This window comes from Gallus gallus, chromosome 2, assembly GCF_016699485.2.
Source record: "Gallus gallus isolate bGalGal1 chromosome 2, bGalGal1.mat.broiler.GRCg7b, whole genome shotgun sequence".
Taxonomy (NCBI): Eukaryota; Metazoa; Chordata; class Aves; order Galliformes; family Phasianidae; genus Gallus; species Gallus gallus.
In genome coordinates this window covers 75,350,986-75,365,966 of record NC_052533.1, presented here as the reverse complement: position 1 = coordinate 75,365,966, position 14,981 = coordinate 75,350,986, and the positions used below count along the sequence as shown (strand labels likewise).

The 14,981-nt window shown below is 38.2% G+C and overlaps 1 protein-coding gene across 4 annotated transcripts in view; it reads right to left on the bottom strand.

Annotated features, from left to right (window-relative positions):
• FAM134B (family with sequence similarity 134 member B) overlaps window positions 1–14,981 on the bottom strand; it is a 65,165-nt gene that overhangs the window by 6,933 nt on the left and 43,251 nt on the right. For 3 of the 4 annotated variants that reach the window (XM_003640778.6, XM_040695557.2, XM_004935100.5), the window contains 4 exons: window positions 5,399–5,525; window positions 3,392–3,476; window positions 2,708–2,845; window positions 746–810 (listed from right to left, as the gene is read on the bottom strand). In XM_003640778.6, the coding sequence (XP_003640826.2) occupies window positions 746–810; window positions 2,708–2,845; window positions 3,392–3,476; window positions 5,399–5,525 (415 nt within the window). Of the gene's footprint in view, window positions 1–745; window positions 811–2,707; window positions 2,846–3,391; window positions 3,477–5,398; window positions 5,526–10,403; window positions 10,562–14,981 lie in introns of those variants that run through there. The other variant, XM_015282242.4, reaches the window with a different exon arrangement.

The window sequence follows — 14,981 nt, the reverse complement described above, 5'->3', positions numbered from 1 at the left end:
ATTCATGAATATATTCAGCTAAATCATAGGAAATTCGAATTACTCATTCTTAATGTAATATCTTACTGTAATGAAATCAAAATAAGCTTGCAAATACAACATATGCATAAATATAAAGAAATGCATCAAATCGAAACAAAAACATTATCCACACGGTAAGTGAAAAACAGCCAAATCTTAACTCATTATCCTTTAAGAATTTATCGATGTTCAATTATGTCTGCTACATTTTTTTATCCTATTATATGTATATTTGAGAATATTAAAACTCCTTCAAGGTGATCACTGTCAAAGTCAGGCTCTACACATGACTTTGTGTAGATCCAATACTGTGTCGGAATTTCTAGAAATCTAATTGCTTTTTTAACAACTGATGTTCTGATTATAATGGAAAAGTTGTCTGCCATACATATTAAGAGAAAAAGGAGGTGTTAGTGTTCTCATGCATACTTGGAAAGATATCTGTAGATAATATACTGATTTATACTATTATTGAAAACAGTCTGACAAATGATTAAGCAAGTATCTGACAAATTATGTAGAATTTCTAGGCATTTCCCTTTTATATTTCAATTTTAAAAAATTAGCTGCAATTTCCCTTCTGCAAATACAAACAGCTGCCCTTGCTGTGAAATTCTTTAATCATTCTACAGCCAATATAAAATAAACACACTGATCTAGATAGTAGTCTAGATGTTATCTATATATTTTAAAAAGAAGATATGGCTGACTGAAAAAAAGTCACCTTAGGACACAGGGCTGATATGTCTAATTCACTGTCATCTTCTGTGGCTTTTGTTTTTGCTGTTTCTGAAAGAAAAAGAAGAAATTATCCTACTCATGACAATGGACTTCCAGGCTCCGTGTGTGCTCTCTATCACACAGCTGAGGTAGTACAGCAAACTGTCACCTATTGATATAGGTATCATTAACGTAATATGCTATGGAGTTGAGAAAAAAGGCTGAGTAAAAGGCTAGATATCTATTGAAATATATTGCGCAGCAGCCAAGGCAGGAGAGAGAATGCTGCTCCGAAATGCATTCAAACACATTTATTTACCTGTATTGTACTTCTTTCAGAAGCCTCTGTTGGGTCGTGTTAACAATGTGTCCTCAATAATGCATATTTGTCTTTTAAACTGTGCTGACAGTACAAGGTGCAATTGCAACACACTGTTAAAACAGGCAGTGTAATTACGCCAGCGCGTTACATTACTTTTACCTGAAAACATACAGTTTTCTGGATAACTGCATGAAGTATTCATTCCCTTTTATTTATTTGTTTGTTTGTTTGTTTATTTATTTATTCCACCCACTTACTCTGCATTCACAACATTTCTATGCAAACATGCATCCAAAGCATCCTCTGATGTCTGGCAGAATGCTGCTCCTAACAGATGAACAGAAACACAATTTTCACCTCATTTCCTCTCTGCCTGAGAATAACCTGGTGAATATTTTGAACTAATAGAAGGCAGTATCACTGGAAAGCACAGTCGTGTTATTGTTGGTTGGTTGTTTTTGCAACTTGCTGCTTCTTCTCTTGTGCCAGTACAAGGATGTGTGAACTCATGAGCTGAAGCCAAGTGGTGAGCAATGCAGGGAGCTTGTCTGGGTTAAATTAAACTCCAGGATGAGAGGCAGGAAAGAATCTAAACTGGCCCATTTTGGCAGCACTGGCTTATGAAATTTATGAAACAACAGCCTAATCTCTCTCTCTGCCAGATTCACTTAAAACCAGAACAAGGTGGAACAATGCGTGAAAGAAACAATTCAGTGCATTATTCCTTATTTCCAACAACTATTTCACTATCTGTGAGAGAAACAAAAAATGTAGTCGGGTCCTCTCACTATGTTTAGGAACAGGAAATTATACCATTAACTGCTGTAAGAAATACACATTTTAAAGCAGATAAGAAATCTGCTGAGATAATGCTGACTAAAAAGGTTAGGCTACCTGCAAATAATGACTACAACTACAAAGTTATAATGATCATAACTAGTGCTTACAAAAACAAACTTAAGACAACCTCATCCACTTAAAATATTTTTCCTGAAATTGCTTTATAACTTAAAATCAAAGGGTTTCTGAGGTTATGAGGATTTCAAGTGAAATAGGTGAGATTTTGTTCTAAGCTGACTTCTCTCTGGTCTGACTAAAAACTTTGGATAATTTCAAGCTAATAGCCTACTATAATTCTTAAATGCTTACTGAGTATTTGGGGAAGAAAACATCTCTTTTTTCTCGTTGCTGCTGGGAGTAAAACAAGGCAGATATAGATGCTAGAACAGAGCTCAGTCTCTTAGTGAAAATCCTGTGATGTACAGTTTTGTGTTCTTGAGTGATTCTCTCTCCTGGATGAGTTTGCCTTATCTAAATAGAAATAGACATTTCATACTTTACATCAAGTAGGCTTTTTTTCTGAAAATCTACAAGCAGTACAGCTAATCACATATGAAGAGAACCATCAATCCTGCCATTAAATCTCTTTTTCTTTTCCTTCCATTAAATCTTTTGTTCTTTTTTTTGTCACTATACCCAGATGTTTGCCATACATTACCATTCATTAAGCTAATGACAGCCAGGTTCAAAGTAAGAAACACCTTTACGTTTGGCTTCACAGGACAAGTCAAACTGTTTGCAAGGCGAAAAAGGTGGCATCTGCATACAGAAGTGCATTATTTGGGACTGCACTTAGTTACTCACCAGATCTCTCTTTTTTCTTCTGGTTGATGTATTCCACTATTCCAAAATCTAGTTTCATCAGAACAGACTTAACTTTGTTGCACAATTTCTGCCCAAATTCATTGCACTTGAGGAAGGGACATAAAAAGGCACACAATACTGTGATAAAGACAGAAAGAGAAAATGCACTGAAATATTGCTTTATAAAAAGTTAATAAATAAAGATTAAACAATGCACTGTATTATTAATTCTGCACAATATAATTAACTTTGCATAAAATAGCTCACCTTGAAATGCCCATGTCTGACAAACTCTTAATAAATCCATTTTCTGGGAGCCACTCCTACTCACCACAAAACAATACCATGGTATGCATACCAAATGACACCATTCTTAGTTCCAACAAGGGACTACTTCTGATCACTGTAACATTTATCATCATCTCGGTTTAGTCTGATTTTGACATCTCTATCTGAGATACATGGCTGTGCAACATTATGTCAGAATCAACCAGCTGAAAAAACTTGTAAGCTGTCTTCCAAAGAGCAAATGACACTCGTCAGAATTTACATAGATGTATGCATATATACATCCGTATATATGCACGTATGTATAACTATAAATAAAACATACTCTCTGTACAGAGATCAAATAATGAAGAAATCACATACATAAACTGTGATTGGAAAAGAGACCATACTTACGCAAGACATAGGAGAGGACAACTCCAGGAATGTAACTTCCCAAGACAGTGAAAAATGTACATACGCTGCAGACTAGTAGGCAAAACTGACAAAGATATGAAAATTGGCCATTAGTATTTCCATTTTTATAAATATTTTTATCATTTTGCAAAGAAAAATTCTCCAGCATGTTGCATTCCAAATGAATCTAGAATGCAGTGGAAAACAGCAGGGATTTTTTTCTTTTGTTTCTTTTTGTTTTAAATTAGGAAATGCATTAACACTTCTTGTGCATAAAACAGCATAAAACAGTGCATTTTTTGCTAGTCAGAATGTACCTCCTTCTCTATGATAAAAAACACGCTATTTTTACTCACAAGCTCATTTACCACTAGAATTATGAGAAATTACTTTGCTTTCATTACACAAAAATGGCTTATCACTTAATATGCAAGAAACAAATCACTAGCAAGAAATCCTTTTATAAGTTGTACAGTTCTGTTGTATTATTTCATACAACCGTTTTATTCTGATGCTTGCTGGTCACCCTAACATCCCGTAATGACAAGACGGAGTTGAATTTTAATACAAAATTTGAGATTCAGCCTCTGCTGTAACTGAGACACTCATAGAATCATAGAATGGTCTGGGTTGAAAAGGACTCAAAGATCATCGAGTTTCAACCCCCCTGCCATGGGCACGGTCGTCAAGCACCAGACCAGGCTGCCCAGAGCCACATCCAGCCATCTTTCTGCAAAGCACAATGTTGAGCACAGAACTGATCTGTCGAAAGTTTACAGTAAAAATTCATTTGCTTTCGAGTTGAACTGCAGCAGAATTGCTCATTCAAAGAAATTTTGCACACACCATCTGTGCTAATGTGCTTATAATTAAACTGCAAAATAGTGATACAGCTCAGAGAACAAAGTCAGGAAGAAGAAAGGAAAACATGCCGTCAAAATCAACTTTTCCAAATCAGAGTTAGACCAATCTTAAAGGTATAGCTGCTCTGTCACATTTGTACAGGGCAAAATTACAGTACTGTGTATACCGATACTGCATTTCCTTACCTCAGTATACTCCAACTTCTTTTAAACATCACCTTACCATCCTAGCCACAGAATTTTTTTGCATGTGTTTCTGTAATTCATACACCTTTGAAATGTATTTGATCCTGCTGTTCACTGGTATTTTCAGTCTGAACTCCTAACGTTCTTGTGTAGCACTACGTGTTTCCCATTTGCTTAGTCTTAAGGCTTTCATGAAGAATTCTGTAGCATTAGTAATTGCAATCAAAAGAGAAGAAAATAAATACCCTAATCTTCTCCTACATTTTTATGTTTAGTAATAAAAATGCAAAAGTGAAATGTACATTTTCCCAGTGCTATTGCTATGACATGCTGCTACATTTATTTACTTTTTTCTTTGGAAAAGAATGCTGCTTCACATTGGACTAGAACTACATAATCATCCTCTTCCTATTAGGAAAGAATAAAGTCTGCTCTTGCCTGCTTCTTCATAAACTGCGTTCTACAGTTCAGTTTTTCCAGCAAAAAAGCAACAAATGCCTAAAGCTCTATAGAAGAAAAATTATCACAATAAAATATGAAGAATTCTCTTTTATCATACAATACGTATGATACAGCCCTTTCTGCAAACTACAATTATTTGAAAAAAAACCCTACACGTATGTTTTTGAATGGTGCAGTTACTGATTAATTGATTGCGTTTTACAGGTTTTATAAAATAGTGATTCTTTAAATCTTCCTTCCACAGAATGACTGGTGAGGTTCCAGCAGCTAAAACAGTAGAAATTCATTGCTAATAAACTTAACCACAGGCACCTTTTCTCACTGATCACCCATCTAGCTGTGTTCTGCACGCAAGTAGCACTTAGGAGAAACTCATGACTGAATGTATCATAATATGCGTTTTGATTTCTTTTTCTGTGTTTTTTCCTTTTTTAAATGTATCTCACCTTTGTATCCAAGAGTATCAAATTATCACTCTTAACTGGGCAGTGCTTACCTTGCCAGGGTTTTGTTCCTTGAAGTGGGACATTTCTTGAAGAAATACAAATAAATTCATCAGTGCTTCTGAAAGGCACTGATTTATTCTGGGTCTGTAGTCTTGCCTGGAACTGATGACTTCCCAGCTGAGTAAAATGAACACAAATACACAGCAACGTTAGTTGTAGCTCGTATGAATATTGAATTAGGTTGAAAATATGTGAAGCCCTATTGGCTTCCAAACTAACCATGTTGAAAAGATATAGCCTTCAGCTATCTAATAGATGCTGCACACTAAGCATATTTTATACATATTTCTCCTTTACATATTGTACAAGCTATAAGAGTTCATAAGAATTTTAACTTTTCCCAGTAGGAAGTTATTTGACTGGTTGCTTTTGCCTAGCCACTCTACAGGACGCACACACGGCCTACTACTGTTGTGGCCATACTTCATTAGCTATGATGTATGTTCATTCTTATTTATCTTTCATTGTATTTTGGAACACGAACTTGTTAATATCGCTCACTTCTTGGTATAAGGAAAGTTATGGAGATTTCCAAGTATTTGAACATACGCTCGTATTTTTGTGAGGCACTCTCAGAATGAATGCACACACACAACAGCACTGCAGGCCGCAGTCTGCTGAGCCTCACGGCCCAGTTATTTTGGAGTTCTGTTCCCATAAATGACAGACTTATTGGCATTTTCATTTACTTAACGCCTAACATTTTTCAGAAGATAGATGGATCCCTACCAACACAGGCTTCTTTGTCCTCATAAGTATTTCACAGATCCCTTGGAGTGAGTTCACAAACCTGCAGGAACCCACAACCCCAAGGTTAAAAAAGAATGTCTAAAAAACATTGCTCTCTCATGTTATTTTCATTATTTTTGAGTCTATAAAGCAAAAGCTGTGATGATGCAGCTCTTATTAGCAAGAGCAATGAGTTTACTTAGAAAGCCAAGGAGACAATGGTTGAAGGCAAATGGAGAGGAATTCAGGGAGTGATTTGCTTCAAAGTTATATGTACAACTGCACTGCGCTACAAGACATATGCTGATGTCTCCTAAAAAGATAAGCTTCTCCTAGCAGGGCTGAAGTTCTATGCTGCCACTTTCACACAGTTTAGGGAGAAGGCAAGGTGCTAACCCAGCACAGAAGGGATGGTTATTAAAATGGTCGAGTGGCCTGAATGAGGCAGAAGCCTCGATCAGTGAATCATGAGAGTACATAAAATAACGTTTTAGTACATTGTTTTGTCAAATGTAAAGAAAGGCTTTAGATTACACCGTTGCTTCAGATTTCTGGTCACAGATTAATAACAAAGCCATTTACATGCTTGCTAAATGCACACGTATTTCACTTTATTTTCTAGTGGAAAAAAAACCCCAAAACCTATTTATATATTTTCACTTGATTAAACCAAAGGATACACCGCATATTCTACAAACTATGATGAAAGAAGAAATTGAACTCTGAATTTCAAACCCAGTGTTTCGCAAAAGTAACACTGTTCTTAAGCTCTCCTTGAGACTTGTAGCTAACAGTTCAGCCAAAATGACTGAAATGAATGGGAAACCTATCTGACATTCACTTTAACAATGTGCTTGATGAGTCTAAATGGCACTTTCTCTTAAAAATGCTGTCTCCTAAATATACAGGATAAGAGGGCCGCAGGCTTCTGGTGAATTGTACAGTTTGGTCCATCTGTTGCCTGCACTTACATCTGTGAATTTTTACATACTTAGTTGTAAGCCAGGAAAATAAGCCTTCTTCCTGCTTACACATGACATCCATTCTTAGATAGCATCATTTTTCTACAGAAGTTACGAAGAATTTTGGTCAAAAAAGTCTATTTACACACACGGATAACCTTTCCTTCTGCCTCTATTTAACTACTGCAAAGCAACTTCACCACGAGGTGGTGGTACAGCACCATGTGTGTCAGGGTAAGGTTTGGGAGCCATTTTACACTGAACATAGGTAGTATCAAAGGAGAGGGAGTCACATGCAAACTATGGGATGCACAGTGAAACAAAGAACACAGCTTTTAGAAGAACTAATTTTTTGGCCACAATGTAAAACCAGTCAAAGTTTAAAACCCATACCGTTGTCCCATTCCCAGTGTTATTCTAGTATTTATTATAGTACAGTATTTACTACTGTATTGCAGTAGTGCGATTACCTCTCATGTTACAGAATATTTGGAGAGAGAGCTCTTCCCCTTTAAGAAAAATAAAGCCTTTTTAAATAGCGTATCTGAAGATCATAGGGTGAGAGTCCTATGTCTCAGATGAGGTGACTTCTGCAATACGGAGAGCACACATTTGCCAGCCATGCAGGACACTGCATGCAGCTATTTGCCTCTGACAGAAGACACATAAAGGCATTCAATAACTCAGGGAGGATTTGGCAGAAACACAGCAGGAGTACTTAGGAATGTTAGTAACACAGAACTTTGTGTTCTCAGCACATCCACAATAGTGGTTTCAACGTCCATCCTCTCTAATGGTTGCAGACTTGAGAAAAGTACTCTGCTAGAATTCTGTCTTATGAGAATGATATTTTATAGACAGGCTATTCTCCTTACAGACACAATGCTTCCAGATTTTGCAACACACCATTAATATGCATTTTAAGACTTGCCTGTTTATTCCACTATTGAAAACTACTATTGTGACAGTATTATGAATTACAGAATCATTTCATACACTTTGCTCTACCCTTCATTTAAAACTGTTGGCAACTAAAGTGGAACTGAATGGAAGAGATGAAATGGGTAGGACTGATGTCTGCTCTCAAAATAGAGCTCTGAAATACACAGGGCAACTGTAGGCAGTTAGTTTACTGATGTCAAAAGTTAATTGCAAAAACAGAAAGAAAAATTTAAAAGGAAGGCATGAGCTGCAATAATAATGCGGAGTATCTTCATACATACTAACTACCAATATAAAGACAGTATAGATCATAGTGGAGGAGACACTACAAGGCACTAAGAGAAGAACAGTAACAGTTAGAATACACAAATTATGCAGAAAAATGTCATGTGGGGAAAATTCTCTGGAGTTGCTTCTCTTAGTTGCTACCACTTCTCTCTTCTACCAGACTGAGAAGATGAAGGTGTGAGCTGCAGTGCAGATACAAAGTACTGCCAGATGCCCTGCGTCTGTGGTCAGCTGGTGGTGCACTGACAAAGAAGAAACCAAGCACGGCGAGACAACTGTACAGGTGAAGTTTGCCTCTAAGCATTACAAATCCACTACTAAGCTTGCTCCACAGAATAATATTTGGCAGTTTCTTGTAGCATTAAGCCACAAGAAACCATGAGAAATCTTTGTCTGTTCTGCTACGTCCACACATTTTTGTTTTATGAGGAACACCAGGGGACTGTTTAAAGGCCTTGTACTGATCTTGGGCAACCAGAACTGTAAGTTAGCTTCCTCATCTTCTCCAGTTCAACAGTCACCCACAGGATGCCTCTGTTTGCTCACATCTTCCACCAGTTGTCAGCCCCAGCAACGTTTGACTCTGTGGCCCCTTGTTCTCTGGGCCCATGTGAGTGGCAGTGCTCACCAGAGGTCAGAGGATGGAACTAAGGGACAGCAGCAGAGGTCCTGGGGGAGTGCGAAGGAAAGATACAGGTGCAATGTATATCTGCATGTACACAAAGGTATAGAGTTTCCTGAATGCTCTAGTAGAAGCAGATAAAGACTAAACCTACATCAGATCAAAAGCATCCTCTTGCAGCAGTGTGCTCTTGCGGCTTGGAAGGCAAATGGTATCCTGGGCTCCATCAGAAGAGAGGTGGCCAGCAGGGACAGGGAGGTGATTGTTGCTCTCTGCTCCACCCTTGTGGGGCCCCATCTGGAGTACTGCATCCAGGCCAGGGGCCCCCAGTATGGGAAAGACAGGGAGCTGTTGGAGAGAGTCCAGAGGAGGGCTACAAAGATGATCAGAGGGCTGGAGCACCTTCCCTACAAAGACAGGCTGAGGGAGCTGGGCTTGTTCAGCCTGGAGAAGAGAAGGCTGCAGGGTGACCTAATTGCAGCCTTCCAGTACCTAAAGGGAGCCTATAAACAGGAAGGGAGTCAACTCTTTGCAAGGGTAAGTAAAGGCAGGACAAGGAAAAATGGTTTTAAGTTGAAGGAGGGAAGATTTAGGTTGGCTGTCAGGGGGAAGTTCTCTACTATGCGAGTGGTGAGGTGCTGGAACAGGCTGCCCAGAGAGGCTGTGGATGCTCTGTCCCTGGAGGTGTTCAAGGCCAGGTTGGATGGGACCCTGGGCCACCTGGTCTAGTATTAAATGTGGAGGTTGGTGGCCCTGCGTGTGGCCAGGGGGTTGGAGATTCATGATCTCTGAGGTCCCTTCCAACCCGGGCCATTCTGTGATTCTATGGAAAGCTGACATGCACTGAAGAATGCATACTCTAAATTAGTGTTTAAAGACAAAAAGGAAAAAAAAAAAAGAGCTATAAAGTGTTGCGGATAATAAATGCGGAGTGCATGACTACGACATCAGTCAACCAAGAACATAAGAAAGTACTCCAGCATAATGTCATAATGTTACTTACAGTACTTTAATAAATGACTTAAACATCAACCCTGTCCCTCCTGCCAAAATAGATTTTCTAACTCCAAAAGTGTCTCACTGAGGCTGTAAGTAGCCAGCTGTGTCTGAACAGCTTCACAGTTTTTGTGTACCATTTAGAAAGAGGACAATTTTATACTCTCCTAACTCATATTGAGTTTTACATAAAGTACTACAGTTCTATGCCTGAACTGTCAGGAAAACTAAAAACATTCAGAGAGAAAACTAATTACTCATATCCTTCTAACTACTACATCATTTCTAAAATGGAGCAAATATATAAACTGTTTCCCAGTAGCTGTACAAAAACACACCCTCCCTCCCCAGATGCTTCAACCCATCACAGTCACAAACACTGGCCAGAAGAGCAGAAGAGTCAGTGGCATTACATTCTCTAAATATGACTGATGGTGTCATACTCTCAGTTTGTACCTAGACATCTGTTCAAGCAAAGCCCCATCACATTTCTCTCAGAAAGGTCAGCAGCTCTCGTGTTACTGGTTTCAAGATCTCTTCGTGATGTGCTGGATTTTTTGTAATTATGTGGTACATGGTTTTGTATATATCCACGTCTACATGCTACTTAGAACTGCAGCGGGCACAGAGCAGACCGTGATGTAGCAACTGAAGGATTGCACCTACATAAACAGAGAAGTCGATAATTATAGTGCTTCCAAGCCTGCTTCATTTCCCTGCTGTAAACACACACACTTCAAACCTGTGCAGACTCTGTAATTTTAAGTGGAACTTAGAATCTATTTCTCAGGGTGGAAGAGCTCGAAGTTAAATTACCAAATATATGTAAATCAAAATACAGGTAATACGGCTGTTTTGTATTTGGCATTTTTTTTAAACTTGCTATCTAGAGCTTATAGGAATCCAGTTCTAAGGAGCATTTAGTGTCATATCAGAGCATAAATGTCTGATATAATGATATTGCTATAAGGGACGTGATATTTAAGGACAAGCTTCAAAGGCAACCAGGAGTTTGAGCAAATTACCTTTCTTCGACAGAAACATTTCCTACCCAGCATATACCTGCTTCAAAAATGGATTTTAAAAATTATCTTCTAAATTGTTCAGGGACAGAGATAACGGTTATTAAATGGTATTTAGATCATGTTTGTGAAAAATACTGAAATGTGCCCCTCTGGCCCTGCAGTTTGAATTTCAGGTGATCCTATACTCAAAATGAAAAGAACCACTCTTCACTCTCCAAAATATGTAACAGTAGAAAAAATACAACTTAGAAGTAAGTGCAATTAAGAACCAATGATGACATCTCTAAAATCTATCACTGAAGTGTGTGGTAGGCAATACTGATGGGCATTAGCGTACTACAATACACCCAATCTGTGAATGCTACGTGCACTACATGGAAAGACAGAATAGCAAACACCACTGAACTCACGGCATAGCATCCTAATGACCAGTATGGCTAGTTTCAAAGGTGATTATGTAGAGTTGTGTTTTAACCTGTGCCACTTCTGGATCCTATGCAATAGTTAAGTATACTAAAATAATTACTTTTGTGTCATGTGGCTATGACGCAGTCAACAAAACTTGCCATTTAAATGAATCATTGGGACACCGTGTCAAATTCTACTTTCTTCAAAGAGATCCGTGGAAGAGTTACTTCTGTAATTGAAAGAATGAGGAATTCAGCAAGCATCTAGAAATACACTGCTTTTCACACTTCACTGAGAACCATCACCCTAAAACTTCTTTTTACAAGGTCTGTATTTCTTAGAGAAATCTCTCCAGCTTGCAGATGTCTGTATGCACTTTATTTCTCATTGCTGATCTATAAAGACTGCAAAGGCTTAGTGTGATGTGATAACGTGGCAGATACATCCACAACCACATTGAACATCCTTTCACTACTAAGGATTAGGCACACTTGGAATCTATAAAATGTACAAAATAACACTTTCATTAAAAAAAAAAAAAAAAATCAGCCTTGAAGAGTAACACCACCACTTCCCAATCCAAAAAATTGTTAATTACCGTCTCTCTTGTAGTTCAAATACATCATTTCTAAGACCTAGATTAATTCAACAGCATGCAGCACTGATGCTTCAACTTTAAAACTGTTCTGAACATTCATCAGGCTTCTGCTGACACCCCAAATTTATGCTTTTTAGTAATAGCTGTTATTATTATTATTATTATTTTCTGAACGGAAGGTGTACCAGAAGCAGCTTTATAAAAGCCTTATTTCACAGCTTTCAGTAACAGCACGGCCCCTTTTATTTCTATTTCTGGTAATATTGCTGCACAGTAAGTATGTTTAAATGACCAGCATGTGATAAGCCTGGATGTGCTTTTCTCAGCGGCCCGCGCAGCAGACTGGTCAACACATGTGACTGTCAACAAAACAAAATACACGCAACCTTTCATCCCTGAGTCTATCAGCTTCCTGCCCAGTGTGTTAAACTGAAGTCGTGACAGCATTTGTCCTCCTCAGCTCACGTGGGAACAACTTGTCACCGCTGTGCTGCCATACCGATCCCATAAATAAACATCTTTTTTTTCTCCTCTATATCGCTCGTCAAGAAAAGCAATACTATCGTTATAAAAATACGCTCTATAAAGGGATGGGGAAATTCACCTTGTCCTAGAGGCTGCCTGAGGAAAAAAGAAAAAAAAAAAGGCAGATGATTACCAACATTTTATTTGGAGAAGATGCATTTATGTCTTACATTCAATTATAGCATCAGCTGTGTTAGAAGGTGTTGTCAAGGAACTATATTGTCTCTTTTTAATGATTAGATACAAACTGGTGAGCCCAGCATTCTCCAACACAGCAGAGCCTCCTAAATGTTGTTGCTTTTTGCTGAATGTCCAGCCAGATTAGCAAATATACTCCCGCTAACGTGTGGGGCATTCCCCTGTGCAGCTCCTCTACGCTGACTCCCCTCAGCAAAGTGACAGGTCAGCTCTGACGGGAAACACTTCCTTTGGCCCACACTACTCTCACCCTGCTCTCCTGAGAAGAATACCAGCTACTCCAGTTTGAGGTCATCCAGAATGTGAAGTGTGAGCTGACGGTCAAGTGCTATTAGTTCAAAACCATGATTTACTAAATCAGCACAGACTCTTCAGATGCCTTTTGCATGAAAATGACTCTTTCAGAGTCACATAAATACTATTACAGGCTGGCTTTCTATTTAGTAGAAGCTGTAACGCTATTACCACTCTTTGTGGGCTGCTGTATTTTTAGCAAAAGAGTACAAGGGCTGGGATCTTCCAGGTCAGCCACCCATTTGTAATAGAAACTGGTGATGTAAAAGAGGTATTTTTATTGCGCTATTTTTGTTTAGAAAAGTAAGGAAGTTTTGATTCTGTCAGCAGGAGCATAAAGTTCTGTTTGCTGAACTTGAAGTAACTCCACCCAGTTGTTGGAAGCAATTGTTTTACATTTGTTTTTCTCCCCTCAAAATCGATTCTTTCAACAAACTCAACTCATTTTCTTTCTTCAGCCTCCACATTCTTCAGCTGAGATACTTCCAGTTCAAGGCCTCTCAAAGTCAAGCAGCTGGGAAAGATGAGCTGAGCGCTCCTTGAGTTGCAGAGCAGCTGCATGAGAAAGGAAAACTGCATTTTCAACCGCCAAACAAAGAATACTTTCAAATTTGCAAAAGCATCACAGTGCCTTTTTTGGATGATATCACAAGGTGGTTTTAACTCTGTGAAGAATGTCATCCTGTTTTCATTTGACTTAAATGACAGTATGAGCCAGTGGCCATTTGCCTTGATGCATTACTGAGAGCTCCCAACCACTCACTGCCGACATTTGTGCAGCAAATTCAACAATTAAAGCAACAGCAATACTTTCCACTTTTCTAGTTAATATTAGCAGAAGACACAACTACTCTTACGTGATTACAAATCAGTCATTAAATAACATGTAGATTTGACTTTAAACCAGATCTCCATTTTTCCTAAGTCCAAGCATATGGTGACAGAGGTCGTGCACTGAGAGCTGTTCAAAAACAGCTGGTTTAAAATACAGGTCAAAATAATGACCCTTTTTTTTTAGCAAAGTCAGAAAAGATTTCTGGCTAACAGTTCAGTGCACCATCCTTTTTGATAATAAGCACATAACAGCAATTAGAACAACAGAGACATTGCTCTAATGCAGTTAGTTACACTTCAGGACATGTCTGAAGAACTGTATTCACAGTGCCTTTGATAAACTCATGACCATCATTAGATTCCTCCTAAGTTGTCATTTTTTTAAGCTGTTTTTTTAAAGAATACACCAACATTTGCATGTAATGGGGAAAATACTGTTGTTATCTTAACTACTTCAGTCCTTGACCTTTGACTGCATCCTTTCTCACTGTTTTTCATCTGCTATGACCTGGGATCACACAGACAAAACAAAGCAGAAGTGGGCACCTGATCTTCTCAACTCTTAAGCCTTTTACTATCCCTCCTAAGAAGCATTTATATATATTTGTGCATACGTTCCTTTGGTTATTATATATCTAGATTCACAGTATGACTAACAGACTATTGACCAATGCCACACCTTGAATGACAATGTTCATAAAATACTCTGGTGACACAATATTTTCTAACGTGGGACATGATCTCAAGAGGGGAGAAGATGTATGAAGTATTCAGTTCTGAGGAATACAAAGACTGCAGCAAGCTGAAACCAAGCAGTGAACAGAGCTCACTCTACAGCTTCTACACAAATACAAGCATCCTCCTTTTTTTAACAGACCAACAGCTTTGGTTCTTTGCACTCTCAAAATTACATTATCTGTATCTGTGTATTTAATAGCTCTTCTTCTGTAACCTTAAAATGCACAGCTATAGTATAGTTCTCATACTACCCTAGTACAGTTCCAACAGATCTTCCTCTTATTCCCTCCTGTTTAACTTGGACCAAAATATTCTCACCTCCTCAAAATATCATTACCACACCTGTAAAAATGATCTCGAGATGCATCTTATTTGTTACCAAAGGCAGATTAATTCAAGAAAATAAGAACCTTT